Here is a 27812-nt window from a genome sequence, read left to right on the forward strand (position 1 = left end):
TTAAATTAATATATTATAAACCTGTTGCTTCTGTTCTTACGAATAATTACAGATCCTCTTTTTTTCAATTATTTCGTGGTACGAGACAAGGTTGTCCCTTAAGTCCTTTATTATTTAATATCGCATTAGAACCTTTAGCCATTGCTATTCGTGAATCTCCTAATATTTTTGGTATTACCCGTAATGAGAAGTTATACAAGTTATCACTTTATGCTGATGACTTGTTGTTATATATTTCTGATCCGGATAGGTCTATTCCTGCTATTCTATCCTTGTTGGTTCAATTTGGTAGTTTCTCTGGTTACAAACTAAATTTGGACAAGAGTGAATTATTTCCTTTAAATGCGCAAACTTTACTGAATGACAGGATACCATTTAAAGTTGTTACTGATAACTTTATCTATTTAGGTATAAAAATTACCAAGAAATATAAAGATTTATTCAGATTGAATTTTTTACCTATGCTTCATCAAATTCAACAACTTACTACCAGATGGTCTCCTTTATCCTTATCATTAGTTGGTCGGATCAATGCTATTAAAATGATGATTTTACCGAAATTTTTATATTTATTTCAAGCCTTACCAATTTTTATTCCTAAATCTTTTTTTGATAACATTGATTCAAAAATTTCCTCATTTGTGTGGCAAAATAAAAATCCCAGATTAAGTAAAAGACAGTTACAGAAATCTAAAAAGGATGGTGGTTTAGCTTTGCCTAATTTTAGATTTTACTATTGGGCGAATAATATTCAAAATTTAATATATTGGAAACTAGATTTAGACTCACCATTGTGCCCACAGCGGGTAAATTTAGAATGTAATGATGCACAAGGGTATTCTTTATTCTCTGTTCTTGGTTCTTCTCTCCCTGCTGATTTAGTTAAATTCAATAAACAGATATCTAACCCTATTGTCAAACATACATTACGAATTTGGTTTCAATTTCCTAAGTTTTTTACTCTGAAAAACTTTGTTCTTGATAGCCCTATCTTACTTAATTTTTTTTAAACCTTCTTTAACAGATCAAGCTTTTAGCATATGGAAAAGGAAAGGTATAATATGTTTTCGTGATCTTTTTTTTGAAGGTAGTTTGATGTCTTTTGACCAACTTTCCAACAAATTTAAGTTACCTAAATCTAATTTTTTTAGATATTTACAAATTAGAAATTTTTTATATAAAGTTTTACCATCCTTTCCTAATTCAACTTTGATAGATTTTTCAGATATGATTTTTACTTTAAATCCCTGTCAGAAGGGATTGGTGGCTCTTATTTATAATATGATTATGAAGATACAACCAGAGGTATCGAGTAAAATTAAACAGGAATGGGAAAAAGAACTTCAATACAATATATCAATGGAAAAATGGGGAAACATTTTACAAATGGTTAATTCTTCTTCTATATGTGCTAAACATGCTTTAATACAATTCAAGGTCGTACATAGAGCTCATATGTCTAAAGATAAGCTTGCTCGATTTTACTCTCATGTTAACCCTCAAAGTGACAGATGTCATTTAGATGTGGCTTCATTGACCCACATGTTTTGGTCATGTCCTACCTTACATAACTATTGGAAGGACATATTCGCTACCATTTCCTCAATTTGGAATATTGATTTACAACCTCATTTTATCACTGCAATTTTTAGTATACCAAATGAGGATGATAGTCGACTTTCCCCTTCAATTAGACGAATGATTGCCTTTGCAACATTAATGGCCAGAAGGTCTATATTATAAAATTGGAAAGAAGTAAATCCTCCTACCACATTTCAGTGGTTCTCTCAAACTATTTCTTGTCTGAGTTTAGAAAAAATTATAAGTACTATTTTCGATTCATCAATTAAATTTGAAGAAACTTGGGGACCGTTTATTCGACATTTTCATATGAATTAATTTGGCTGCTTCCAGACCTTTTCTCTTTTTATTCTTGTTCTGGTATGGAGTTCCGGAGTTCTTGACACTATCATATACATATAAACTATTATTATTGCCCATGTTTAGTTTAGGTTTATTATTTTTTTATATATATTTTTTTTCTGGCATTTTTATATATTTTTTTTTCTTTTGTTGACTATTCTTAATCCCTTTCATGTATAATCAATATAGGTTAGATTGATTATTATATGATCTTTTTTTTGCCGATAGTTTAATAAGATATTATTATCTTGTTATTAATCTAACTTTAAGTTTAATGTACTCGTAACCTATTTAATACAATATTATGTTATGTTTTTTTTATATATGAAATTCAATAAAAAGATTGAAAAAGAAAAGAGAGACTTTTTAAGACGATTTAAATTCTCTTTCACGTTGTTTTGCTTCGATCCCCGGTGTCGAACTTTTCCCACGAAGAATTTACGAAATGAAATGGCTTAAAGGCACTGACCTTTCCTTTATCGCACTGTCCTCAATCTTCTGCTATCCCGCAGAGATTAACACGAGAACAGTCAACGAATTCCTTTCCAAATAAGGATTAAATAAGGTCAAACCCGTTTCACCGTCGAAAATGGATTCTCCTCGATCTTTAATTCCCGAACTCCGTTCTTCATTCTCCACTGATTCTCAAACTCGCAGTATTGTAAAGAAACTGCTGGCAATGACCTTTTAAACTTTTAGGCATTAGATAAAACTTCATCTTTCAACTAAGCTGCGTCATCACATTAAATCACACAGTGGCATGAAGTCAGCTTGGCAAATCCAGCCACGAACTGCCCCTCCTCACAGGGTGGGGTCTTCCTTTTATAACCTGTAAAAAAAACCTGTCACATGATCTCTACTGGCAGGAAAATGACATCACTCCACCATCACAAGACCATTACCTCAAGTCCAGTATAGCTTCAACCCCATTCACGTGACGCGGGTACACCACTGTCATGTCACGAGAACGTAACAATATGTCTCATGACGAACCTCTTGAAACACTTCATGATGATGGATGTCAGTGCGTATTGTGATGGTCTTGGACAGATTAACGTCATCAATGAACTTGCTGATGTAGCTGGTCACTTAGGCAGGACACTGAAGACTTCTTCGGCATGGGCACGATGGTGGCGGCCTTGAAGCACGTTGGAATGGTGGCGCTGCTCAGTGAGATGTTGAAGATGTCAGTGAGAACATCTGCTAGCTGGTCTGCACATCCTCTGAGCACTCTACCAGGGATGTTGTCTGGTCCAGCAGCCTTCCATGGGTTGACCCTGCACAGGGTCATCGGCCACGGTGAGACACAGCATCTGGTCATTTGCAGGAGGGGTGGACTTCCTCACCGCCACATCATTTTCCGCCTCAAAATGGGCGTAGAAGTTATTCAGTGCATCTGGGAGGGAGGCATCACCCACACAGTCAGATGATGTTGTCCTGTAATTGGTGATGTCCTGGATGCCCTTCCACATGCGCTGCATGTCACTGCTTTCCTGGAAATGGCTGTGGATTCACTGGGCATGTGCACGCTTTGCCCCTCTGATGGCCCGCTACAGTTTGGCCCTTGCTGTTGTTAGTTCTGCCTTGTCGCCTGCTCTGAAGGTGGAGTCACGGGTCCTCAGCAGTGCATGCACCTCCACTGTCATCCATGGCTTCTGGTTTTTTTAAATCAAAATATACTTTATTCAAAAATAAAATAATGTACAATAAACCACTCAATGACTCAGTCCTTTACAAATGTTTCCATTACAGTCTTTACATTCCCACACTTTTGTCACCCACGTGGCACTCTGTTATTCCATATTTACATACACTTGTTCAGGGGTATACACCCTGCCCCCCTAACCCCTCAACTCCCGCGGGAGAAGAACCCTAGACTGGTCCTTCCCCACCGGGCCCTTGCGGTGGCTGCACCGAGTTTGAGTGTGTCCCTCAGCAATACTCCTGCAGCCGAGAATGTGCCCGTCGGCAGCATTCCCCCACGGACATCTCCATGTGCTGGTAGACCATCAAGTTTCGGGCCGACCAAAGAGTGTCTTTGACTGAGTTGATGATCTGCCAGCAGCACCGGATGTTGGTCTCCGTGTGCGTCCCTGGGGACAGCCCGTAGATCAGAGAGTCCTCTGTTGCGCAGTTGCTGGGGATGAACCTCGACACTGTCCCTTCCATCCTCCTCCACACCTTCTCCACGAACCCACAGTGTGCAAAGAGGTGGGTCACCGACTCCTCCTCACTGCAGTCCTCCCATGGGCAGAGGGGTGTGGAGTCAACATTCCGGGCATACAGGAGGGATCAAACTGGGAGGGCCCCTCTCACTGTTAATGCGGATAGTGATGGTCTTGGACAGAGTAACATCATCAATGCACTTGCTGATGTAGCTGGTCACTGATGCCGTGTACTCCTCTAAGTTGGTAGAGTCACCATCAGTTGCAGCCTCCCTGAACACGTGCCAGTCAATGTGCTCAAAGCAGTCTTGAAGAGCAGAGATGGCTCCTGCTGTCAGGTTTTCACCTGCTTCTGAACTGGTCTGGAGCGCCTAATGAACGGTCTGTATGCTGGGATTAGCATAACAGAGATATGGTCTGAGTATCTGAGGTGGGGCAAGGCTCCATCCCGTACGCGTTGGGGATCTTTGTAAACAACGTCCAACGCATTCTCCCCCCTTGTTGCAAAGTCCACAAACTGATGGAATTTGGGGTGCACTGACTTAAGGTTCACGTGGTTAAGATCACCAGTGACAATAAACAGACCATCAGGGTGTGCGTTCTGCAGTTCGCTAGTAGCCCAGTACAGTTCACAGAGCGCCTCTTTAGCATTAGCGCTGGGGGAAATGTACTCACCGAATATAAGGACAGAGGTGAATTCCTGTAGCAAATAAAATGGTCTGCATCTAACAGCCACAAACTCCACTAGCGATGAGCAGTGTCTGGAAACCAGCACAGAGTTCTTACACCATTCTGTATTGATGTAAACACACACACCACCACCGCGAGTCTTACCGGAGAGAGCTGCATCCCTGTCTGCTTGAAACAAGGCGAGCCCGTCCAACTGAATGGCAGCGTCTGAAATTCCTTCAGTGAGCCATGTTTCTGTAAAAACGTATGCAGAGCAGACTCTGTACTCCCGCCGAGTATTTTGTTGGAGTCGGATGTAGTCCATTTTATTGTCCAGGGAGCGGACATTGGAGAGCAGAACGGACGGGTGAGCCGGCCGGCTAAGGTTTGCTTTTAGCCTGGCACGAACCCCTGCCCGTTTGCCTCGCTTCCGCTTCCTCGCACATCGCTTACGACGTCTCCATCTCCGGCTCCCAGCATCAGGCGAGTCCGAGGACTGTAGGCCCGTTCCCCTCAGCAAGCCGAGGTCACGTAATTTAACCAGAAGATCTTCATGAAGGTTTGTTTTTGGGCGATCTCTGTATTGTAGTAGTATCTGGTGATGGTAGATAGTTGCTCTGTTATCCATGTGCCCTAGTCAAAAGTTGTGTACTCAAACTTAAATTAGAAAATTAAATTAAAATAGCTGCTGCCGTGCTGCGCCGCCTCACAATTCCAAACGTTACCGCTAGCAAGGTGCATTCCCTCCTGACTTAAAAACAAACCTCAATTCTTGCATTTGTAATATTCAAGATTATTTATCATACACATTGAAACTTACATAATTTATGTTAACAACCAACAAAAGCAAGGGTGTGCTGGGTGCAGCTCACAAGAGTCACCATGCATTCCAGCACCCACAATGCTTGGCAGAACAACACAGAATACAACAAGATCCAAAACAAGACCCATTCCTCCCTCCCTCCCACCCACACACAACCACAGTCCTCTAAACCCAGGACACTCCATCTTCTTTGGCCTCCAGCCTCCAGCAGACTTGGACCTCAAACTTGGGCTCACAGACATCTGGCTTTGATTTATAGAGGCATAGAGCTGAACAACACAGAAAAGGCCCTACAGCCCAGCATGCCAATCTACATTAATCCAATTTTCCTGCAATAGGACCTTCTATGTTTTGCCTATGCAAATGCCGGTCTAAATGCTTCTTAAATGAAGTAATTATATCTGATTTCACCACCACCCCCCTGACCAGGGTTTCCAATCATTGACCAGTCTGTTAAAAAAAAACTCACCCTTAAGGTCACCTTTAAAAATCTTTCCTGTCATCTTAAAACTGTATCCAGCACTTCTTGATCAATTTAGCTATAAACTTAATTTACATAAGAGTGAACTTCTTCCAATTAATAAAGAAGCACAAACATTAGTATTTCGCGACCTCCCCTTTAAAGTAGTTGATAATCAATTTACCTATCTTGGTATTATAGTTACAAGGAATTTTAAAGATCTCTTTCGTGAAAATTTTGTCAATATTTTGTACTCTACAAAACAGAGTTTGTCACAATGGTCACCTTAATCTATGTCCTTGGTAGGTCGTATTAATGTTATTAAAATGTATGTTCTCCCTAAATTTTTATACTTACTTCAATCTATTCCAATTTTTATTTCTAAAACCTTTTTTGATTCCTTAGACTCTATTATTTTGTCCTTTCTGTGGAAGGGTAAGTGTTCCAGAATTAACAAAACTTACCTTCAAAAATCTAAAAAAGAGGGCGGCATGGCCTTACCTAATTTTCGTCTATACTACTGAGCAGCTAACATTTGTTGTCTTATCTTCTGGTCTTTTTTTCATAGCCAGTCTGACCGCCCTAAATGGGTAGCAATGAAGCTGAATTCCACTAAGGATCTATCTATCTCTGCACTTCTTAGATCTGCACTCCCGAGTAGATTGCCTAGACTAATTGTTAATCGCCTTGTTAGACATACTCTGCAAATATGGGCCCAGTTTAGGAAATGTTATGGTTTCTATGGTTTTTCCCTTTCTAGTCCCATTTTACATAATCATCTTTTTCTACCTTCTATGCATGATTCAACATTTTATGATTGGTATAGAAAGGGCATCAGGTATTTTGAAGATCTTTTCATTGATAATTGCTTCGCATCTTTTCAACAGTTCTCTGCTAAGTTTAATCTACCTAATGCCCATTTCTTTAGATATCTCCAAATTAGACACTTCATTAATCCTTTATTACCCAACTTCCCTGAGATGCCTGAGAAAAATGCTATGGACTTGTTTCTTTCTATTAATCCATTGTGTAAAGGTTTAATATCATTTATTCGAGATAAATTAGTATCCTTACGATGCACCCCTTTGGATAAAATCAAAATGGCTTGCGAGCATGACTTAAATATCCCTTTATCTGATGAGGTTTGGGACTCGATTCGCAAGTCAGTTAACTCAACTTCTCTTTGTGCTCGCCACTGTCTTTTACAGTTGAAGATTGTTCATTGGGCTCATATGTCCAAATCTAAATTATCTCAGTTTTATCCTACTATTAGTCCTCTTTGTGATAAATGCAAAAGTGGCGAAGCTTCTCTCATTCATACTTACTGGACCTGTCCTAGTCTAGAGAAGTTTTGGAGGGATGTTTTCTTAACTTTATCCTGTATTCTGAATCACCACTTAGAACCTAACCCTTTAATTGCTCTGTTTGGTTTCTTGGGTGAGACAGATATACGCTTGAGTTTGACTACATGTTGAATATTATCTTTTGTTTCTCTCCTGGCTAGACGTCTAATTCTTCTTAGATGGAGAGATGTTGCCCCACCCACGCACACTCAATGGCTTAATGATATCATGTCCTGTTTAGATCTGGAAAAAATTCATTACTCAATTCTTAATTCAGACATAAAGTTTCATAAGGTCTGGGGACCTTTTATTGAGTATTTTCATAACTTTCCTTTTGACTAAGTTTCTCTTTCAGTCCCTTGCTTTCAGCCTTTTTTTTTGGTAGTAGGCATTATTATCTGTTTTAATTGTATTTACAGTTTTGGGGGTTTGAATGTTCTGATTTATATTTCCTACATTTTGCTCTGGTTGGTCTGGAGTTTTTTTTTCTTGCGGGGGTGGGGGTGGATACTAACTTTACACGACTTCAATTTGGGTGCTTTTTCAATTATTATATTCTGTATTATATTACCATTGTATGTTTATCTTGCACTGTATTAATTTCCTATTTTGTTCTTGGGGTTTTTTTTGTAGTGTTGTAGAAAATACATACAAAAATCAATTTAAAAAAAAACTGTATCCAGTTGTTTCTGATACCACTGCTCTCAAATAAAGGTCTTGACTGCCTTCTCTATCTTTGCCTCTCATAATTTAACATAGCTCTATCAGGAAAACCCTCAGCCTCCTATGCTGCAAGGTAAACATACACCCCCTAACCAATCTGTCCCCATAACTAAAGTCCTCCATTCCAGGCAGCATCCTGGTGAATCTATCCTGCACTCTCCCCAGCTCAGTCGCCTCCTTTCTACAGTTGGTGCCTTGAATTGCATCCTTATACTCCTGACCCCAAAGGATCATAGGAGCAGCTTCACGAGATGAGCTGCAGTGATTGAAAAATGTGGCTCCACAACAATTTCTCAAGAGCAATTAAGGAAGGGCAAAAAGTTCTGGGCCTGACAGCAATGCCGTCATCCCAAAATGAATACATAGACGATAAAATATTATTGTGCAGTACAGGCCGAAGAGTTGTACACAGTGTTGTGCCAAGCTTCTAACCTACTCTAAGATCAATCTAATCCTTCCCTCTTTCATAGCCTTCCATTTTTCTATCATCCACGTGCCGTTCTAGAAGTTTCTTAAATGCTTCTAATGTATGTGCTTCTACCACCATTCCTGGTAGAGTGTTCTATGCACCTTCCACTCATTATGTACAAAATACACTTACTTCTGATATTCCCCCTATACATTCCTCCAATCGCCTTAAGAATATGCTTCCTCATATTAGCTATTTTCACCCTGAGAATAAAGTCTCTGGCTATCCATTCAATCTATGCCTCTCAACAGGCACACTTCCGTCAAGTCACCACTCAACCTTCACTCCAAACAGAAAAATCCTCACTTGCTCAATCTATCCTCATAATACATGCTTTCCAATCCAGGCAGCATCCTGGTAAATCTATATATGTAAAAAGGCAGAGATGTTCTCTAACTATTGCACATCCAATGTAACAGAGCAAATTGGAAGCTGGACTGAAGGTCATTCAGAATAATCTCCATGTTAGGTCATTGAAATACTGGCTGAGTGGAGTCACAACAAGCAAGCTCTTACTCAATGGTCAGCAAGACCAAGGAACTGACTATTGACTACAGGAGGAGGAAACCAGAGATCCATGAGCCAGCCCTCATCAGGGTATCAGATGTGGAGAGGAACCGTCCTGGGTCAAGCACATAATCACCATTACAAAGAAAGCACAGCAGCACATCTACCTTCTTAGAAGTTTGCGAAGATTCAGCATGTCATCTAAAACTTGGTTAAATTTCTATAGATGCGACGTGGAGAGTATTATTGACTGGTTGCATCACAACCTGTACAAAAACACCAATGTCCTTGAACAGAAAGTAATGGGTATGGCCAATGTCCTTGAACAGAAAGTAATGGGTATGGCCAATGTCCTTGAACAGAAAGTAATAGCCCAGTACTGAACACATCTACGTGGAGCACCGTCACAGGAAAACAGCAACTAGCAACAAGGACATCCACCGCCCAGGCCATGCTCTCTTCTCACTGCTGCCCTCAGGAAAGAGGTACATCAGCCTTAAAAGCCACATCCCCAGATTCAGGAACAGTTATTACCCCTCAATCATCAGTATCTTGAACCAGAGGGGATAACGTCATCACCCCATCACTGATCGGTTCCCACAATTTCAAAGACTCTTCATTCCATGTTTTTAATATGCACTGCTTATGTATTTACTTTTATTATTATTTCATTTGATTTTTTTCTATTTGTATTTCACAGTTTGTTGTCTTTTGCACACTGGTTGCTTGTCCACCATGTGTGCAGTCTTCCATTGATTCTATGGTGTTTCTTAGTATTTATGGTGAACGCCAGCAAGAAAGTGAATCTCAAGGTTGTATATGGTGAATATGGTGATAATAGATTTACTTTGAACTTTTGGAGCTTTCCACTACCAATTTTTTCTTTACAGTTGCTGTTCTTCTGATTGGTGGTAATAGATTGACATGGTTATTTAACCTAAAATACAGCAGCTCATTACTTGAGGCCACTGCTTCCATCCCACCCATGGGCGGGAAGAAGACTGGTGTTTAAAATGGTTATGGTCTCCCACTGCCACTGCAGGGTGAACACGCTCATTCAAAATCCAATTGAGAATGTAACTCAGAATCAGTGAGATTACTGCAGGGTGAGTCACTGAACCTCACAATCCACATTATTCACTCTGCTTGGTATCATTCTATAGCTGACATTTAAGGTCCCACTGATAAACAGTCAGACTCAAATTCCTATTCATTTTTGTCACAACTACATTGGAAGACACAGTGAAATGCCTAATTGGCATTAACAACCAATACAGCCTAAGGATGTGCTGTGTCACCACACATTCCTGCACCAACAATGTTCATCAGAATAGCACAAGCAACAACAGCAAAACAAGCCCCGTTCCTCTCACCCTTCCATCCACTCATACACACAGGCAGTCCTCCAAGCCCAGGGTAATCTGTCTCCGGACCTCCTAGACAAGAATCCAAAGCTGAGCTGATGATTGAGTACCGAATCAGGCGCTCTGTAAATATTAAAGTCCTGGCACCAAAACAAGGCCGCCAATTGGTGGGGTGGGCCAGGATCTATACAGGAGTCACATCAGCTATCCATTTTCCAGAGAGTTAGAATGTCTAAACCGGGGGTCGGCAACCCGCGGCTCCGGAGCCACATGTGGCTCTTTTACGTCTGTGCTGCGGCTCCCTGTTGCTTTGGGAAATAATTGGTTGTGGTGACCCTTTTCCTGGCACATCCGAACCGACTCACAATTAGATAGCCTACGGGGGTTTGCGAGCACAGAGTTTTGGAGCCTCTGCACCATGGGGGGGCAGGTTGAGGGAGGCTTAAAAGTGAGGCTGAAGATTTCGAATAAAGTTTTTTCCTTCGACTGCAGTTACCGACTCCATGTCGTAATTTTAGCGCTGCGTGTAGCACACCGCTACATGGTCAGTATTTAATTAAAATGTATTTTATGTTAGTTTGTTAGTTTTTGAAATGTAAATCTAAATTTGAAGATTATGGTGATCTTGTACAATCTAAATAAGACGTTGTGGCGACCCATTTCCTGACACATCCGAACCGGCTCACAATTAGCCAGCGTTCAGGCTAAGGGAGATAGCCTACGGGGGTTTGTGAGTACGTGTCTTTTGCAGCATCCGCGCCCATGGGGGGCGGGTTGAGGGAGGCTTAAAAGCAAGGCTGTTTAGTTTGAATAAAGCTATCTTTGACTGCAGTTTACTGACTGCGTGTAGCAACCGCTACAACGTGTTTTTATCGCTGGCTGTCCAGAGGGGAGGTGCTGAAATGCTTTGTCGCGTGTCTGGAAGAAGTGAAAACTTTCCTGGGCAGCAAAGGGCTCACCTTTCCTGAGCTGGAACAGCCAGAGTGGCTGGAAAAGCTACACTTCATGGTAGACATGACAGCGCACCTGAACACGCTGAACACAGCTCTTCAGGGGAAAGGACGTACAGCTCTGCACATGTTGGAGGATGTTTTGGCATTCGAGCGCAAGTTGACGTTGCTTGCCAGAGATTTACAGAAAGGCACATTGTCTCACTTCCCCAATTTGAGAGAGTTCAAACAATGTCACGACATGATAAATTCAGAGTATTTACATTCTGCAATCATCGCAATGCAAACATCGTTTGGGAAACGCTTCTGTGAGTTCAGAGAGGAAAAAAACACATTATCCTTCCCGGTCACTCCCCTAAGCATCGATCCATCCCTACTGAATACGACTGCATTGTCAGGTGTGAGTCAACCTGACCAAGTATGATAAATATTTTAATTGCCTATTATTTTGTATATTCATATGTTTTCATTGTTCAGTGAAATAGTCCTTTTATTTTTCAGGTTGACAGCTGGCTGACGTTATTTTTGGTTTGCTGCTGGCGGCAAATTTAAGTTTGGCGTTTTTCATAAATACAAGAAGGACTCAAATAGACGTTGAGTATTTTACTTAAAAGTAACCTTCAACCCAACGTCTTTTTTTCGGAGTTCAAAATGTTTTTGTTGCATGCAGAAATGTAATTTCGTTTTCTCTGCAGGAGTTCATCAATTTCATAAATGCAACACATTATAGTTTGTTTATACATAGCATAAAGGCAAAACAAAACGTTGTATGCAGTGTTATTTCATTTTAAATGTCAAACAGGTTTTGCGGCTCCCAGTGTTTTCTTTTCTGTGGGAAACAGGTCCAAGTGGCTCTTTCAGTGGTAAAGGTTGCTGACCCCTGATAGAGCCCATACGTCTAAATCTAAACTATCTCGATTTTACCCAACATTAGTCTGCTTTGTGATAAATGCAAAAGTGGCGAGGCCTCTCTCATTCATATGTACTGGTTTTGTCCTAGCTTGGAGAAATTTTGGAAAGATGTCTTCATAACATTATCGTATATTCTGAATCACCACCTAGAACCAAACCCTTTAATTGCTTTGTTCAGTTTCTGGGGTGAGACAGATTTATGTCTGAGTTTGACTAAGTGTCAAATATTATCTTTTGCCTCTCTCCTGGCTAGACGTTTAATCCTCCTTAGATGGAGAGATGTTGCCCCGCTCAATGGCTTAACGATATTATGGCCTGCTTAGACCTTGAAAAAATTCATTATTCAGTTCTTAATTCGGATTTAAAGTTCCATAAGGTCTGGGGACCTTTTATTGAGTACTTTCATAACCTTCCTCTTAACTAAGGTTTTTTTTTTGGTCCCTTGCTTTCAGCTCCTTTTTCTTTTGGTAGTAGGCATTAATATCTTCTGTTGCTAAGTGTATTTACAGCTTTGGGGGTTTGATTGTCCTGATTTATATTCTGTATATTGTGTTGTGGTTGGTCTGGAGTTTTTTTTTTGTGTTGTGGGGCTTGGGGAGGATACTAATTTTACTTGTCTTCAATTTGGGTGCTTTCTCAATTATCTTTCTTTGTATCATATTGTTATTGTATGTTTATTTTTGCACTGTATCAATGTTCTTCATTTTGATCTGGGGTTTTTTTATCTGTAGTTATGTAGAAAATGTATAAAAAAACTAATAAAAAAAAGAACATTCCCTACACAGAGTAGCTGGTGTTTCAATGCTCTGATGCTTACAGGACCAAGTATTCTGTGGGTTCTGCAATTTCTTTATCAAAAGGCTCTCTGACTCTCGCACTGACCCAAAACCCACACGTCCCCTGTCCCCATTCACCCTAACTCTTTTAGTCCTTGTCTACCATTGATCCTAAACCCACAGGTTTCCTGTTCTTTATTGACCCTAAACCAATGAGTCTTTGTCTTTCATTGACCCTAAATCCCAGGCCCCCTTTCTCCTACTGACCCTAAACCCACAGCAGTTCTGTCTCCCATTGATCCTAAGCCCATGGGGTCTCTGTCTACAATGATCTCTTTCTGACCCTCCCAGCTTAGGACCAGTCTATAGGTTATAGATTGATGGGTTTGGGAAAGGAGTAGTGAGAAATAGGCTCCAGCTATTTAACCAGCTCACGTATAATACTGGAGGAACTCAGCAGGTCAGGCAACATCTATAGAAATGAATTAACAGTCGACTTTTTGGGCTAAGACCCTTCATCAGGACTGGAAACAAAGGGAGAAGATGCCAGAGTAAGAAGGTTGGGGGACAGTGGGGGGGGGGGGGTAAAGCTGTCCAAAACCCTGACTGTTTATTCATCTCCACAGATGCTGCCTGACCTGCTGAGTTCCTCCAGCATTTTGTGTGTTGCTCTGGATTCCCAGCATCTGCAGAATCTCTTGTGCTTATGATCCAGCTTTTTGGAGTCTGTACATGAGTTTCCGAGTGAGATGTTCCCTTGGGAGAAGTCCACTACCATCAGTGAGGAACTCATTCAGGGGACCTGTCAACTGCAGAGGGGTGGGAGACCATGATCTACCAATGTTGGGCAGCGGAAGGTTCTCCTGGGGTGTGGGGGTCGGGACTAGCCCATAGCTGCTGTCACCAATGTGAAGCAATCAGCATTGGGAGAATGCTCCTGAAGAAGAGGAACAGCATTGATCAGTGGGGCGGGCAATAGGAGTGGGGGGGGGGCATGGCAAACACATCTGGGAGAGTTCAGTTCAGCTGCTGCACAGCTGGAAGGTGGGGCAGTGAGCGGAATGGAGAGGAAAAGGAAGTGGAAAGAGGGCAGTAAGAAAGGAAGGGTGTCTGAAGGGGGATTACAGGTGACTGCAGGATGCATTAGATTCAAGATTCAAACATTTATTACATGTAGATCAAAGCATACAGTGCCATGTGCCATTTGTGTTAACATCAACACACCGACGAACATGCAGGGGGCAGCCTGCAAGTGTGGTCACCCATTCCAGGATCAACATAGCATGCCCACAATGTTTGGCAGAACAACAGAGAACACAACAAGCAACAAAACCATGACGGCAAAACAAGCCCCATTCCTCCCTCACAACCACACACCTTCACAGCTCTCCAATCCCAGTGCAGGCTGCCCTTAGCCTCCAGCCTCCAATGGACAGACTCAGACTCGCAGACATTAGGCCTTGGACTACTACAAAGGATTTGCAGAGTCTGGCCGTCTGGGCGTGTGTGTGTGTGTGTGTGTGTATCTCTGAATGTGTATGGGTGTGTTTGTGCGCATGTATCTATGTATTTGTGTGTGTGTGTGTGTCTGTGAGTGTGTTAGTGTGTGTGTGTATGTGTGTGTGTGTGTGTCTGTGAGTGTGTTAGTGTGTGTGTGTGTATGTGTGTGTGTGTGTCTGTGAGTGTGTTAGTGTGTGTGTGTGTGTCTGTGAGTGTGTTAGTGTGTGTGTGTATGTGTGTGTGTGTGTGTCTGTGAGTGTGTTAGTGTGTGTGTGTGTGTCTGTGAATGTGTTAGTGTGTGTGTGTATGTGTGTGTGTGTGTCTGTGAGTGTGTTAGTGTGTGTGTGTGTGTGTGTGTGTGTGTGTGTGTGCGTGTCCCTGTGTATGTGTGTGCGTGTGTGTGTGCCTGCATGTGCGTGCGCGCGCTGATGCACCATCAATAACTCTTGGAGATGGGAGGTGAAGGATAGGGTTTTATTAGCAGCAAAAGGGAGTATGGCATCTCGGAGACTGAGGGAGGAGCAGTGCCTCCAATCGCCTTTATACAGGCGTCTGTGGGAGGAGTCACAGGAGCAGTCAGCAGAGGGGCATGTCCAGACAGGTATACATAGCTTACCACACACTGTGCATGTGCATGTGTGTGTGTGTGTGTGTGTGTGTGTGTGTGTGTGTATGTCTGTGTGTATTGTGTGTGTGTCTGTGCGTATCCCTGTGTATGTGTGTGTGCATGTGTCTGTGTGTGTGCCTGTGTTTGTGTGTGTGTGTCTGTGTGTGCATGTGTGCACACGTGTGTATCTGTGTGTGTGTGTGTCTGTGTCTGTATGTGTGTGTGTGTTGCTGTGTGTGTGTGGATGTGTGCGTGTGCGCACACGTATCTGGGTATGTGTGTGTGTATCACTGTGTGTGTTTACGTGTTTGTGTGTGTACATGTGTGTATGTTTCTAAGTATATGCAAATATGCAAATGAGTCTTATCCTTGATCATAACCTGGGCAGGTCAAACTAATATTTCCAAAGTAACTCAGTAAATATGCTGCTTGAGTGGTTGATGGTTGGATTGTGTTACTGGCAATCCAAGCACACTGGGTGGGACACAACAACTAAAAGTTATATGCTCCGTGTGACTATGCTACTCCAAAGTAATCCTGGATGCACTACAATGTGCAGAAGCTGGAGGGGAGGGAGGAAGCTTCATTTAAAGGAAATTAACAGCTCATAAGGTTACAGGAGAATGATTTCACTTGGCTCCCAGCAGAGAAACCTGTACTCCCCTCTGGATGGGGTGATGTCAACAGCTGGTAGAATGGTAGAGAGGTCCTCTGTTGTAATGGGAAGTTGACCTACTGTGCTCTCCTCACAACCTTGGCGATACGATCTTTAGGTGAAGGTGGGCTGCTGGAACAAGGAATGGACACACTGTACCAGCAAGCTCAATTGTTGGGAAAAGGACCGGGTTTTGGGTGTGGTAGTGCAGGCTCGGGTGGTGGCTGGGAGAGATAATGGTTTGGGAGCTGTTCTGAAGGGAAGCAAAAGCCAGTGGATGGAGGTAAATAGACTCAAAGAGCACCCTGTGGAATGCTGCAGTCTGAAGACCCTGGGGGTGTTGAACCCCACGACAGCATGCTCCAAGAGTTACCCTCTAATGTTACAAAAGAAGGGCTATTCTGCCTTGTCGAGAGATGTGATGCAGCTCGGTACAGCAACTACTCTGCCTAAGACAGCAAGGAATTACAGAGAGTTGTAGAGATTGACCAGTCAATCACACAAACCAGCCTCCCCTCCGTTGACGCCATCAATACCTCCTGCTGCCTGTTGAAAGTGGCCAAGACCACTTCTACCCTCGATATTCTCTCTTCCCCCCCCCCCATCTGTCAGTCAGAAAATGCAAAAGTTTGAAGACAAGTACCAACAAACTGAAGAACAGTTTCCATTCCACTATTAATTCTCAAACAGGCCTCTCACACACTAACACACTTGATCTCCCACTCTACTTCAATGTTGCCCTTGCACTTTATTTGTCTACCTTCACTGTATTTTTCATGTGACTGCAACAGAATATTCTGCATTGTTTTTCTTTTTACCAGCTCAGTGTAATTATGATCTGTTTGATCAACATGCGAAACTGAAGCCCTTCTCTTTATCTTGCCACATTTGATGATAAGAAACCAATAAAAGGAAAACCATTATCAGAGTTACTGGGGTGACTGAGAATGGAAGCGTCCAGCTGACTTTTCCAAGCAGCGTTAAACAATCAGGATATGAGCAGTACCATGCCACTGTGTTCCCAGGCAGAAGTGCTAGAAGCACTAAAATTCAGGTGCCTGGTCCAGAAAGGTATTGGAAAGGCAAAAAAATGGTGGCAACAGCAAAACCCAATGGACTCTAGAAATTGGAAAGGCTGAAAACACTGAGCAGGTTATACACCATCTCACAGAGTCATTCTGAGCAGGAACAGGCTCTTCAGCCCATTGTGTCCATGCCAGACATCAAGCGCCCATCTACTCTAATTCCATTTTCCCGCATTCATGACCATAGACTTCTATGCCATGGTATTTGGAGGTATGTGGAGGAATTTAAGGTAGGGGGGTTATATGGGAGGCAGGGTTTAAGGGTCAGCACAACATTGTGGGCTGAAGGACCTGTACAGTGCTGTACTATTCTATGTTCTATATTTCAAGTACTCCTCTAACTTCCTCTTAAATGTTGCAGATCCGGAATACTTTGCCTCAACCATCTCTTTCAGCAGTACATTGCAGATTCCACCACCCTCTGAGTGAAAAAAATCATCCTCATATCTCCTCTAAATTTCCTATCCCATATGTTAAACCTGTTCCTTTTGGTTAAATACATGTACTTTTTTAATGGAGAAAAGATTTCCTCTGTCTGCCCTTTCTATGCCACTCATAATTATGTACACTTTGAACAGATTCCTCTATCCTTTACCCCCAACACAGTTTTCTCCACTGCAATTTATCTCCAGCTTAGGAATGCCTGACTTATCAACATATCTACAATATGAACAAGATCCCATAATATTATAAAATTCAAAACTCCAATGTACATACATAAGTTCATTCCAACAAACAACAGAACGAGTTTTGTCTCTCTCCAGTCTTGATATTATTACAAAACTGTGAAGGTATGTTCAGCCTATCATGATTTTTGAGTGTTTTCCATCTTAAGGACAAAATTGATTTAAGGACGTTTGTTAAAGTGGAAACTATTCATTGCCCAGGGCACCTTTTACAAATAATACTACCACAGCCTGTCCATTCTCTTCACATCAATAAAACTTTCCATCCAGTCAAAACTGCAGAGAACAATATATGGAGAGAATGTACCCACTCTGCAATGTGGGAGGAAATGGAACACTCAAAGAAAATTATTTGGCATTGAGCTGGGGAATGGAATGATAGAGCTGAGGATGGGGCAGTTGGTACACAAGTATGTGCATTGTATAGTGAGACTGTGAGGAAGGACAGGCAGATGGGGGTAAAATTGAAAAGGATGATTGAATACAGGACTGAAGGTGTTGTATTTGAATGAATGCAGTACCAGGAATAAGGTAGAGGATCCTGTAATGCTTTTAGAAATGAGCAGGTACGACATTTTGGGCATCACAGAGTCGTGTCTCAAAGAGCCGCATCCAAGGAACTTAACATCCAAGGTTCAAAACAACAGGCAATTAACAGATGGGATGGGTGGTTCTCTCAGTAAAAAATGAAACCAAATCCTTAGAAAGAGGCACAATGGAATCAGAAAATCTAGAATCTTTGGGTAGCATTAAGAAACTGCAAGGGTAAAAGGACCTTGATGGAATTTATATACAGGCCTCCAAAAGGTAGCCAGGATGTGGGTACAAATTACAATGGGATACATAAAAGCCATGTAGAAAGGGCAAGCTAAAATCACACGTATCAGTATTACAGTGGAGTGAAGAAAATTACAGAGGAGTTGGCCAAAGTTGATTGAAAGGGAACACTAGCAGGGATGATGGCAGAACAACAATGGCTGGGAGTAATTCAGAAGCTGCATTGTAGATACATCCAAAAGATGAAGTATTCTAAAGGGAGGATGAGGCAACTGTAGCGGAGTCAAAGACAGCATAAAAGCAAAAGAGAAGGAATTTGTATAGCAAAAATTTGTGAGAAGCCAAGTATTGGGAAGCTTTTAAAAAATAATAGAAAGCAACTAAAAAACCATAAGGAGAGAAAAGATTAAATATAAAAATAAGGTGGCCAATAATATAAAAGAAGATCCCAAAAGTTTTCTTCCCCAGTTATATAAAGAGTAAAAAGAGACGTGACTGGATATAGGGCCATTGGAAACTTTTGCTGGACAGGTAGTAATAGGGGACAAAGAAATGGTAGTGAATTTAGTAAGCATTCTGCGTCAATTTTCTCTGTGGAAGACATCAGCAGTATGCCAGAAATTTGAGAGTATTGGGGGCAGAAGTAAACGTAGATTCTTGAATGATTCCGGAGGACTGGAGAATTGTAAATGTCACACCATTCTTTAAGGAAGGAGGGATACAAGACTGGCAATTATGGGCCAGTTAGCCTGAATTCAGTGGTTGGGAAGATGTTGGAGTCCATTATTAAAGATGAGATCTCTGCGAACTTGGAGGTACATGATAAAGTAGGCCAACATCTACAAGGTTTCCTTATGGGAAAATCATGCCTGACAAATCTTTTTGGAATTCTTTGAGGAAATAACAAGAAGGACAGACAAGGAAGAGTCTTTGGATGGTGTTCACTTGAATTTTCAGAAGGCCTCTGAAAAGGTTCGTACATAAGGCTGCTGAACAAGATGCAGTACTGTGCAGAAGTCTTGGGAACATATATGTAACCAGGGTGCCTAAGACTTTTAAATAGTACTGTAGTAATTTTATGTATTGTACTGTACTGCTGCCACAAAAAAAAAAAAAATCATGACATACATGAGTGATGATCAACTTGATTCTGATACGGGTCGCTATTGTGGACTGAGAGTGGGAAGGGGGCAGGGACAGAGGAATCATAGTTGGGAAAAGGAAAGGGAGAGGGAAGGCAGCAGTTAGACCCGGAGAGATAGTCTGTAGTGATCGATAAGCCAATTGTTTTGAATCAAATGACCTTGCCTGGTGTCTCAGAGACAAGTTGACAAATACAGCGCTGTGCAAAAGTCTTAGGCATCCTTTGTAACTCCCAGGTTCAGTTAGCTGTGTTAATCTAGGGGAAGACAGGCTCTGGCCCAGCCAAACTTGAGAAATCTTGTTTTGGTGAATGCTGCATGATGTGTTCCCCTGTTACAATTCAGTACTGCAAAATAACAAATGGTACACAATTTACAATTAACTTCTGAGCTTTATAATTCTTAATTTGACTAGAGGGTTAGTAAAGAAAACTAAAAGAAAAAGAGCCCATTTTAATGACACAGTCTAATGCGCACATTGGAACTCACTGTTTTCCCATCTGTTCATTCTCCATCAATTTCCCCCAGGCATCGTCAACTCCCAACCCATTCCAAGTCCACTCAGTCCTGCAATCTACGACTTCCCCATTCGGGCATCTTCTCTCTCCATCTTCTCCCGAACAAAAGCCCATGAATCTCTCGCTCTCAGGTAAACAAGAAAGGAAAACACTCCCTTCACGGGATGCCGCACATCCCAAAGCCCCCATTACCTCTAACCCAAAACCTCTCCCAGGGCATTACACATATACACACACACACACACACACACACACACACACACACACACACACACACACACACACACACACACACACACACACACACACATGCCTAAAACCTCTGCAGAGTACTGTAAATCCCCTGGTATTTTCCCCTGAAATTATTAGCATAGACAGAAAATAGGCTAACAGGGTGGAATAAAGAGCGGGAAAACGGGGGCCTTTTCTGGTTGACCGCCAATGACTAGCGGTGTTCCGCAGGGATTGGTATTGGGACCACTTCCTCTCACGTTATATGCCAATGATTTGGATGACTGAATTGATGACTCTGTGGCCAAGTTTACAGGTGATACAAAAATAGGTGGAGGGGTAATTTGAGGAAGCAGGGTGCCTGCAGGAAGACTTAGACAGATTAGGAGAATGAGCAAGGAAATGACAAATGGAATAATGCGAAGAGAAGTCTATGGTCATGTACTTTGGTGGAAAGAATAAAGGTGTACACTATGTTCTAAGCGGGGAGAAAGATTCAAGGAACACACACAAAAAATGCTGGAGGTACTCAGGAACTCAGCAGGATAGGCAACATCTATGGAAAACAGTACAGTCGACATTTCGGGCTGAGACCCTTCACCAGGACCAGAGAAAAAATGATGAGGAGTCAGAGTAAGAAGATGGGACTGGGGAGGGAGAAACACAAAGTGATAAGTGAAACAGGAGGTGGGTGGAGGAGTGGTGAAGTAAAGAGCTGGGAAGTTGGTTGGTGAGAGAGGTGCAAGGCCGCAAAAGGGTGAATCTAATAGGAGAAGACAGAAGGCCATGGAAAAAAGAAAAGGGGGTAGGAGCACCAGAGGGAGGCATTGGGCAGGCAAGGGGATAAGGTGAGAGAGGGAAAAGGGCAAGGGGAATGGTGACAAGGGAGGCAATACCAGTTCTAGAAATCGATGCTCATGCCGTAAGGTTGGAGGCATGTGGCGCAAGTGGAAAAGGCTTAGGAGAGACTCAGTGAGGGAACGGACTGAAGCCTCTGGAGGAACACGTTCCCAGAGAGCGAGCTGTGGACCATTTGGGGGTTCTTTTCCACTTGCACCTCTTGGCCCAGGGGCAGCAGGTGATTCCAATGGAGTACCTTGACAGGCCCATTCCCATCCTCAGGTTTCACCCAGTAAACTGGTAGATTCGGCATCTGGCTCTCTATTACATAGGGGGGCTTGCCCTCCGCGGGACTCCTTGTCTCTCACAATCCCACCGAAAGTGTCCCTCCTCTCCACAGCTATAGCACACACACCATATCAAACTCACACCAGATACCGGTACAGAATACACTTTAAAGATTTCACTAAAACTAGAAGAGTACTATATATATGAAGGAAAAGAAAATAAAGTAAAAGGTGCCAACTTATCAAAGTTCAGTCATTTTAGTGCACATCGTTGGAGCTCAACCATCGAACCATTCGACCCCTCGTCACTTTCCTCCAACCTCCATATCCTCGCACCTGGGACCACCCCCAGTGGTCGACCGAGCAGTGCAGCACACATCCACCTTCCTCAGCGTCCTCCTCCCGACTCCCTGAAAAGACGGCGAAAACCCCCGCCCCCAGACCCACAAGACAAAATAACATTCCCCATTGGTCAACAAATGAATACAATCCTGATATTAGCAAGTCTAAAGCTAAACAACTGCGAGAGAAAGCACTTATCACACAAAGGAGCATTCCTACTCTTAACAAAACAAGCCATTTTGATTAACATACACAGTACATTGTACACAACTAAGGAATTGCAAGAGTAAAAACACCCTTATGGGAGTTGTGTACAGACCCCCAAAACAGTAGTAAGGATGTGGTCTACAGATTACAATGGGAGATGAAAAATGCAGGCAAAATGCAATGTTACATTAGTCATGGGGCATTTCAATATGCAGGTAGATTGGGAAAATCAGCTTGGTGCTGGATTCCGGGGGGGGAATTTCTAGAATGCCTACAAGATGGCTTTTTAGAGCAACTTGTGGTTGAGCCCACTAGGGGATCAGCTATTCTGGATTGGGTGGTGTGTAATGAACCAGATTTGATTAAGTTAAAGAACCCTGAGGGGTTTGGTAATCCTCATATGATTGAATTCACCCTGAATTTAAGAAGAAGTTAAAGTCAAATTTATCAGCATTACAGTAGAGTAAAGGGAATTACAGAGGCATGAGAGAGGAGCTGGCCAGAGTTGATTGGAACATTGATCAAGAAGGTAAAGATGGAATATGAAAGTAAGCTAGCCAATAATGTTAAAAGAGAATACCAAAGTTTCTTGAGATACTTGAAGTGTAAAAGACAGGTGAGAGTGGACATCAGACTACTGGAAAACAAAGCTGGAGAGATAGGAATGAGAGACAAGGAAATGGTGGACAAATTGAAGAAGTATTTTGCATCAGTCTTCACTATGGAAGACACTAGCAGTAAGGTGGAAGTTCCAGGTGTCTGTGGGCATGAAATGTGTGAAGTTACCATTATTAGAGAGAAGGTTCTTTGGAAACTGAAAAGTCTGAAGGTAGACAAGTCACTTGGACCAGATGGTGTACACCCCAGGGTTCTGAAGGAGGTGGCTGAAAAGATCATGGAGGCATTAGAAATAACCTGTCAAGAATCACTAGATTCTGGAATGGTTCTGGAGGACTAGAAAATTGCAAATGTCATTCTACTCTTCAAGAAGGGAGAGAGGCAGAAGAAAGGAAACTATAGGCTAGTTAGTCAGACCTCAGTAGTTTGGAAGATGTTGGAGTCGATTATTAAAGATTTTAAGGTACTTGAAGACACATGATGAAAGATGCCATGGTCAGCATGGTTTCTTCAAGGCAAAATCTTGCCTGACAAATCTGTTGGAATTCTTTGAAGAAATAACAAGTAGGATAGACAAAGGAGAATCAGTTGATGTTGTCTATTTGGATTTTCAGAAGGCCTTTGACAAGGTACCACACATGAAGCTGCTTAATAAACTACAAGCCCATATTATTACAGGAAAGATTCTAGCATGGATAAAGCAGTGACTGATTAGCAAGAGGCAAAGAATGGGAATAAAGGGAACCTTTTATGAATGGCTGTTGGTGACTAGTGGTGTTCCACAAGGGTTTATGTTGAGACCAATTCTTTTTCCCTATCAAATGGTGAAAGCCCTAAATAGAGCAGATGTGGAAAGGATGTTTCCTATGGCAGGAGAGTCTAAGACCAGAGCACACAGCGTCAGAATAGAGGGGTGTCTTTTTAGAACAGAGATGAGGAGGAATTTCTTTAGCCAGAGGCTGGTGAATCTGTGGAGTTCATTGCCACTGGCAATTGTAGAGGCCAAGTCTTTATGTATGGTACATTTAAGGCAGGGGTTGATAGATTCTTGATGGTCAGGGACTGAAGGGAGACAGGGAGAAGCCAGGAGATTGGGGCTGAGAGGAAAGCTGGAAATGGCAGAATGGAATTGATGGGCCAAATTGCCTAATTCTGTTCCTATATCTTATGGCCTTATGAAAGACACTATGGCATCTGCCGTAGACTGTTCCTGTCAATAAACATATTGGTGAGTGTCCAGTGTGGCACAATTGGAGTTTTCTGATGTGTGGCATAACTTCATAATGATGGCACTTCCCAGTGCCACCAGACGGTTCTCATTTAGTTATGAAGGTGAAGAGCTCCTTGGTGCAGTGATGATAATGGCTGATTTGAAGCAGTCTGGGTGAACGAAGTGTTGAAAATGTCATTGAACTGGTGTCCGTGTTCCCTGAGTACTCAGTCTGGGATGTTGTCTGACCCAGCAGCCTTACAGGGGTTGACTCTCTACAGAGTCTTTTTCATGTCTCCTGCTCATACTGACAGTGGCTGTTCACCTGGGAACGGGGCAGCTATAATGGCTGGTGTTGTGTTGGATGCCCTAAGTCGTGCATAAAAGTTGTTTAGAGCATCAGGGAGGAAGGTGTCACTGGCACTGTTTTTCCTTGCCTAGTCTTTGCCCTTGATGCCTATCCACAAATGCCAGGGATCATTATTGTACAGATGTTCCTGAATTTTTGGCTGTCTTTGCCCTCTTGATCCCGAAGATGAGGCTAATCCAGCTTTGAAAGCTGTTCTGTCTCCAGACTTGAAGACAGCATTCCATGCTTTTGGAAGGGAGCGTACCCCTGCGTTCACCCAGGGCTTCCGGTTGGGCCGCGAGTTGACCGTTCTTGAGGCACCAACATCATCTATACACTTATTAATGTAGCTGATAACAGATGAAGAATATTCCTTAAGGTTTGCACCTTCTCTATTTGTGACGGCTCTTTAAACACCTGCCAGTTAGTTCATTCAAAGCAGTCCTGAAGCATAGAGATTGCCACACAAGGCCATACAGTGATGGTCCTCTTGACTTGATTTTCCATCTTCAGCAGTGGTTGGTATGCTGGGATTAGCATTATGGTCAGAGAGGCCAAGATGAGTGTGTGGGTGTTTGTATGAACATTGTCCAATATGTTTGTTCCATGTGGTGACATGTTGGTGGAATTTGGGTAAAATGTCCTGCAGGTTGACATGATTGGAGTCTCCTGCAACTATGAAGAGACTGTCTGGATGCTTGCTTTGTAGAGAGCTGATGATACTGTAAAGCTGATCTGTGAACCTTAATACTGTAAATCAGAGGTGCAAAGGGTCTTGTGAGTCCTTGTGCAGGATTCCCTGCAGGTTAAATTGCAGTCTGAGTTGGTGGTAAGGAAGGAAATGTAATGTTAGCCTCATTTTGAGAGGGCTAGAATATAAAAACAAGGATATAATGCTGAGACTTTATAAGGCATTGGTCTGATCACACTTGTGAGTACAGTGAGCAGTTGGGTTCCTTATTTAAGAAAGGATATGGAGAGGGTACAGAGGAGACTCATGAGAATGGTTCTGGGAATGAAAGGGTTAACACAAGGACCGTTTGATGGCTCTGGGGGGGGGAGAGAGAGAGAGAGAGAAAGAGAGAGAATGAGAATATACGTGTGTGGGGGTGTGATCTTATTGAAACCTATCAAATATTGAAAGACCTACCTTGGGTGAAGGTGTAGAGGATCTTTCCTATAGTGGGTGAGTATAGGACCAGCGGGCACAACCTCAGAATTTAAGGATGCCCCTTTAAAACAGAGATGAGGAGGAATTTCTTTAGCTAAAGAGTGGTAAATCTGGAATTACTTGCCAGACAACTGCAGAGGCCAAGTCATTGTGTATATTTACAGCTGAGGTTGACGTTACTTGATTAGTAAGAGTGACAAAGGTTACAGGGAGAAGGCAGGAGAATGGGGTTGAGAGGGGTAATAAATCAGCCTTGAAGGAATAATGGATGAAACTTGGTGGGACAAACAGTCCAGTTGTGTTCCTATGACTTATGGTCTTCTGGTGTAACCACAGGGAGAGAGTATAAACTCCTTACAGACAGCTGTGGAATAGAACCCAGATCACTGGCACTGTAAAAGGGTAACAGTAATCACTATGCTACTGTGCCACCTGCTGGTTGAACAAGGGGAATACACCCAGAAAATTACACTGTCCCACAGTCTTGGATGGGGTTGAAAAGCAATTGAATGACACTCGTGTTAATATTGGAGACTGAGAGGGTTTGGTGGCAATGAATTGAATAACGCTGCTCTGTATGAACAAAGTGTGAATGTAAGGAGAAAAATAGAAATTGAGGGGGAGAGGCAAAGTAAGCGTGGATTATTTTCTTAAAAATGTACTTGAACTTTAGGGACTGTAGTGCAAGGACAGTCAGGCAGCACTTGTGGAGAGAGAAAAGCAAGATCACTCCCACCCCACTCATTCTCCCTTCTCCCCTCATCGGTCAGAAGATGCAATTTTGAGAACCCCTACCACCCGTTTCAAGAACAGCTCATGACTCACTGTTATAAAATTCTTGAACAGACAGTAAACATAAACTCTTGATCTGCCGGTCTATCTGGTCATAGTCCTTGCATGTTATTTGTCAACTTACAAAACCCTTTCTCTGTATTCTGTTAATGATTCCCCTTTGTACTAACTTGATGTACTGATCATTGGAATCATGGCAAGAATGTTCATTGTATCTTCTCCCTACATGCGACAATAATAAATCAATTACTAATGACCAACGTTTCTTGTCAAAGTTTTAAATTCATGAGAATTAACCGGCTCTGATACAAACTGGGAAGACTGCTCACCTGGAGTGAACGGGGATCGAACCTGTTGCTGTGAGTCCACCCTATCAGACCGGGCTGTATTCTCCATGCTTTTAGTAATCAGTCATAATGTTATTGAATGGTAGAGCAGGCGCAAAGGACCACAAACGACTGGCCTTCTTCCAATTCCATTTTTTAACGTTAATTGTCAGGCAGTGCTATTTGGAACCAGATCCTTAAGACTGGGACAAAAGGTATTTTCCTGAAGGTGTTATTAGTTCAGCGCCCCGGTCTGTGTTAACAGAGGGAATCTGACTCTCACCGAGCAACGCATTGCGATCCTCCCTTGCTCTGCACAGCCAGCGCGGACGGCTATCAGTTTGCGTCCAATCAGCAGCAAGCAGGAACGCGTCATCGTGGCGCGCTGCATAAATTCGGGACAAAGCCCTTTCATTCATCTCCGGGGCAAATGTGTAGTTCTGCGGGTGAGTGCAGGGTGCTCGGGAGCGCCTGGGCGGCGCACTTGCCATCGTTTCGGCAGCATTGCGAGACTAAAGGGGTGCTTGTGCGGATAGGTTTGAGGGAAGGAGTGCAGAAACCTGTTTTGGAGGCGAAGCTGCTTAGATCTGATTTAGTAATCCTGAATAACAGGTTTGGAATAACATGTAGGCTCATTTAGTTCATTTCACGGTAACCATGTGATATCAAATATTACTGTGCAACACCCACAAATTAAGTCCTGGTGGAGGGTCTCGTCCCGAAACGTCCACTGTTTATTCATTTCCATAGATGCTGCCTGACCAGCTGAGTCCACCCAACCCTTTGTGCTGCTCTGGATTTTAAGCATCTACAGAATCTTTTGTGTTTTAAAATACTGCTATTTTAGTTTTAGTCTTCAGTTTCCCAATACACCTGAAAAAGAACTTTGGCGAGGGTGAGGAGCTATTTATACGACATGTATCTTTAAAAGAAAACAAGCATTAGATAAATGGTGGCAGTTAGGCTCAGCAAATAATGTTGATGTGTTTTGGCTGGTAGGAAAAGTTTTTATTTAATGCTGATACTCGTGTTTATGAAGTCGCTGATTGGTTCTTCCGGTTTCGAGTTCGATGCAGCTGATCCGTAACTTTCTGTATAAGCATCGTCTAAAGATTCAGCAGAGTTTTAAGTCAATTCGCTAGGAAAAACCTGCTTTAAAAAAACACTGAATAAGCATTATGATTGAATCTATCACTTTCAATAGTCAAGCAGTGTCTGTGGAGAAAGGCAGCTAAACTGGGAAAAGGCGGCAACTTTTGATCATAGAATAAGTTTGGAGAATTGAGCGTGGAAGGTAAAGGCAAGGAAGGAATGTATTTAGTTGGGGAGAGGTGCGTGGGTGGGGGTGTGAAAAGGGAAAAAGCAAGAATGGTTAAGCTTTACAA

At 42.4% G+C, this 27812-nt stretch overlaps 1 protein-coding gene across 3 annotated transcripts in view; it reads right to left on the bottom strand.

Annotated features, from left to right (window-relative positions):
* The window catches only part of LOC132403894 (branched-chain-amino-acid aminotransferase, cytosolic-like), a 227456-nt gene extending 200723 nt beyond the window's left edge, over window positions 1–26733 (bottom strand). Inside the window, exons 1-2 of one of the 3 annotated variants that reach the window (XM_059987696.1) lie at window positions 26431–26733; window positions 26226–26323 (exon numbers count right to left, since the gene is read on the bottom strand). In XM_059987696.1, the coding sequence (XP_059843679.1) occupies window positions 26226–26323; window positions 26431–26497 (165 nt within the window). In that variant the 5' untranslated portion in view covers window positions 26498–26733. The remainder of the gene's footprint in view (window positions 1–26225; window positions 26324–26430) is intronic. The other 2 variants (XM_059987699.1, XM_059987703.1) reach the window with 2 other exon arrangements.
* Between the last annotated feature and the right edge of the window lie 1079 nt (window positions 26734–27812).

Source organism: Hypanus sabinus, chromosome 13, assembly GCF_030144855.1.
Source record: "Hypanus sabinus isolate sHypSab1 chromosome 13, sHypSab1.hap1, whole genome shotgun sequence".
Taxonomy (NCBI): Eukaryota; Metazoa; Chordata; class Chondrichthyes; order Myliobatiformes; family Dasyatidae; genus Hypanus; species Hypanus sabinus.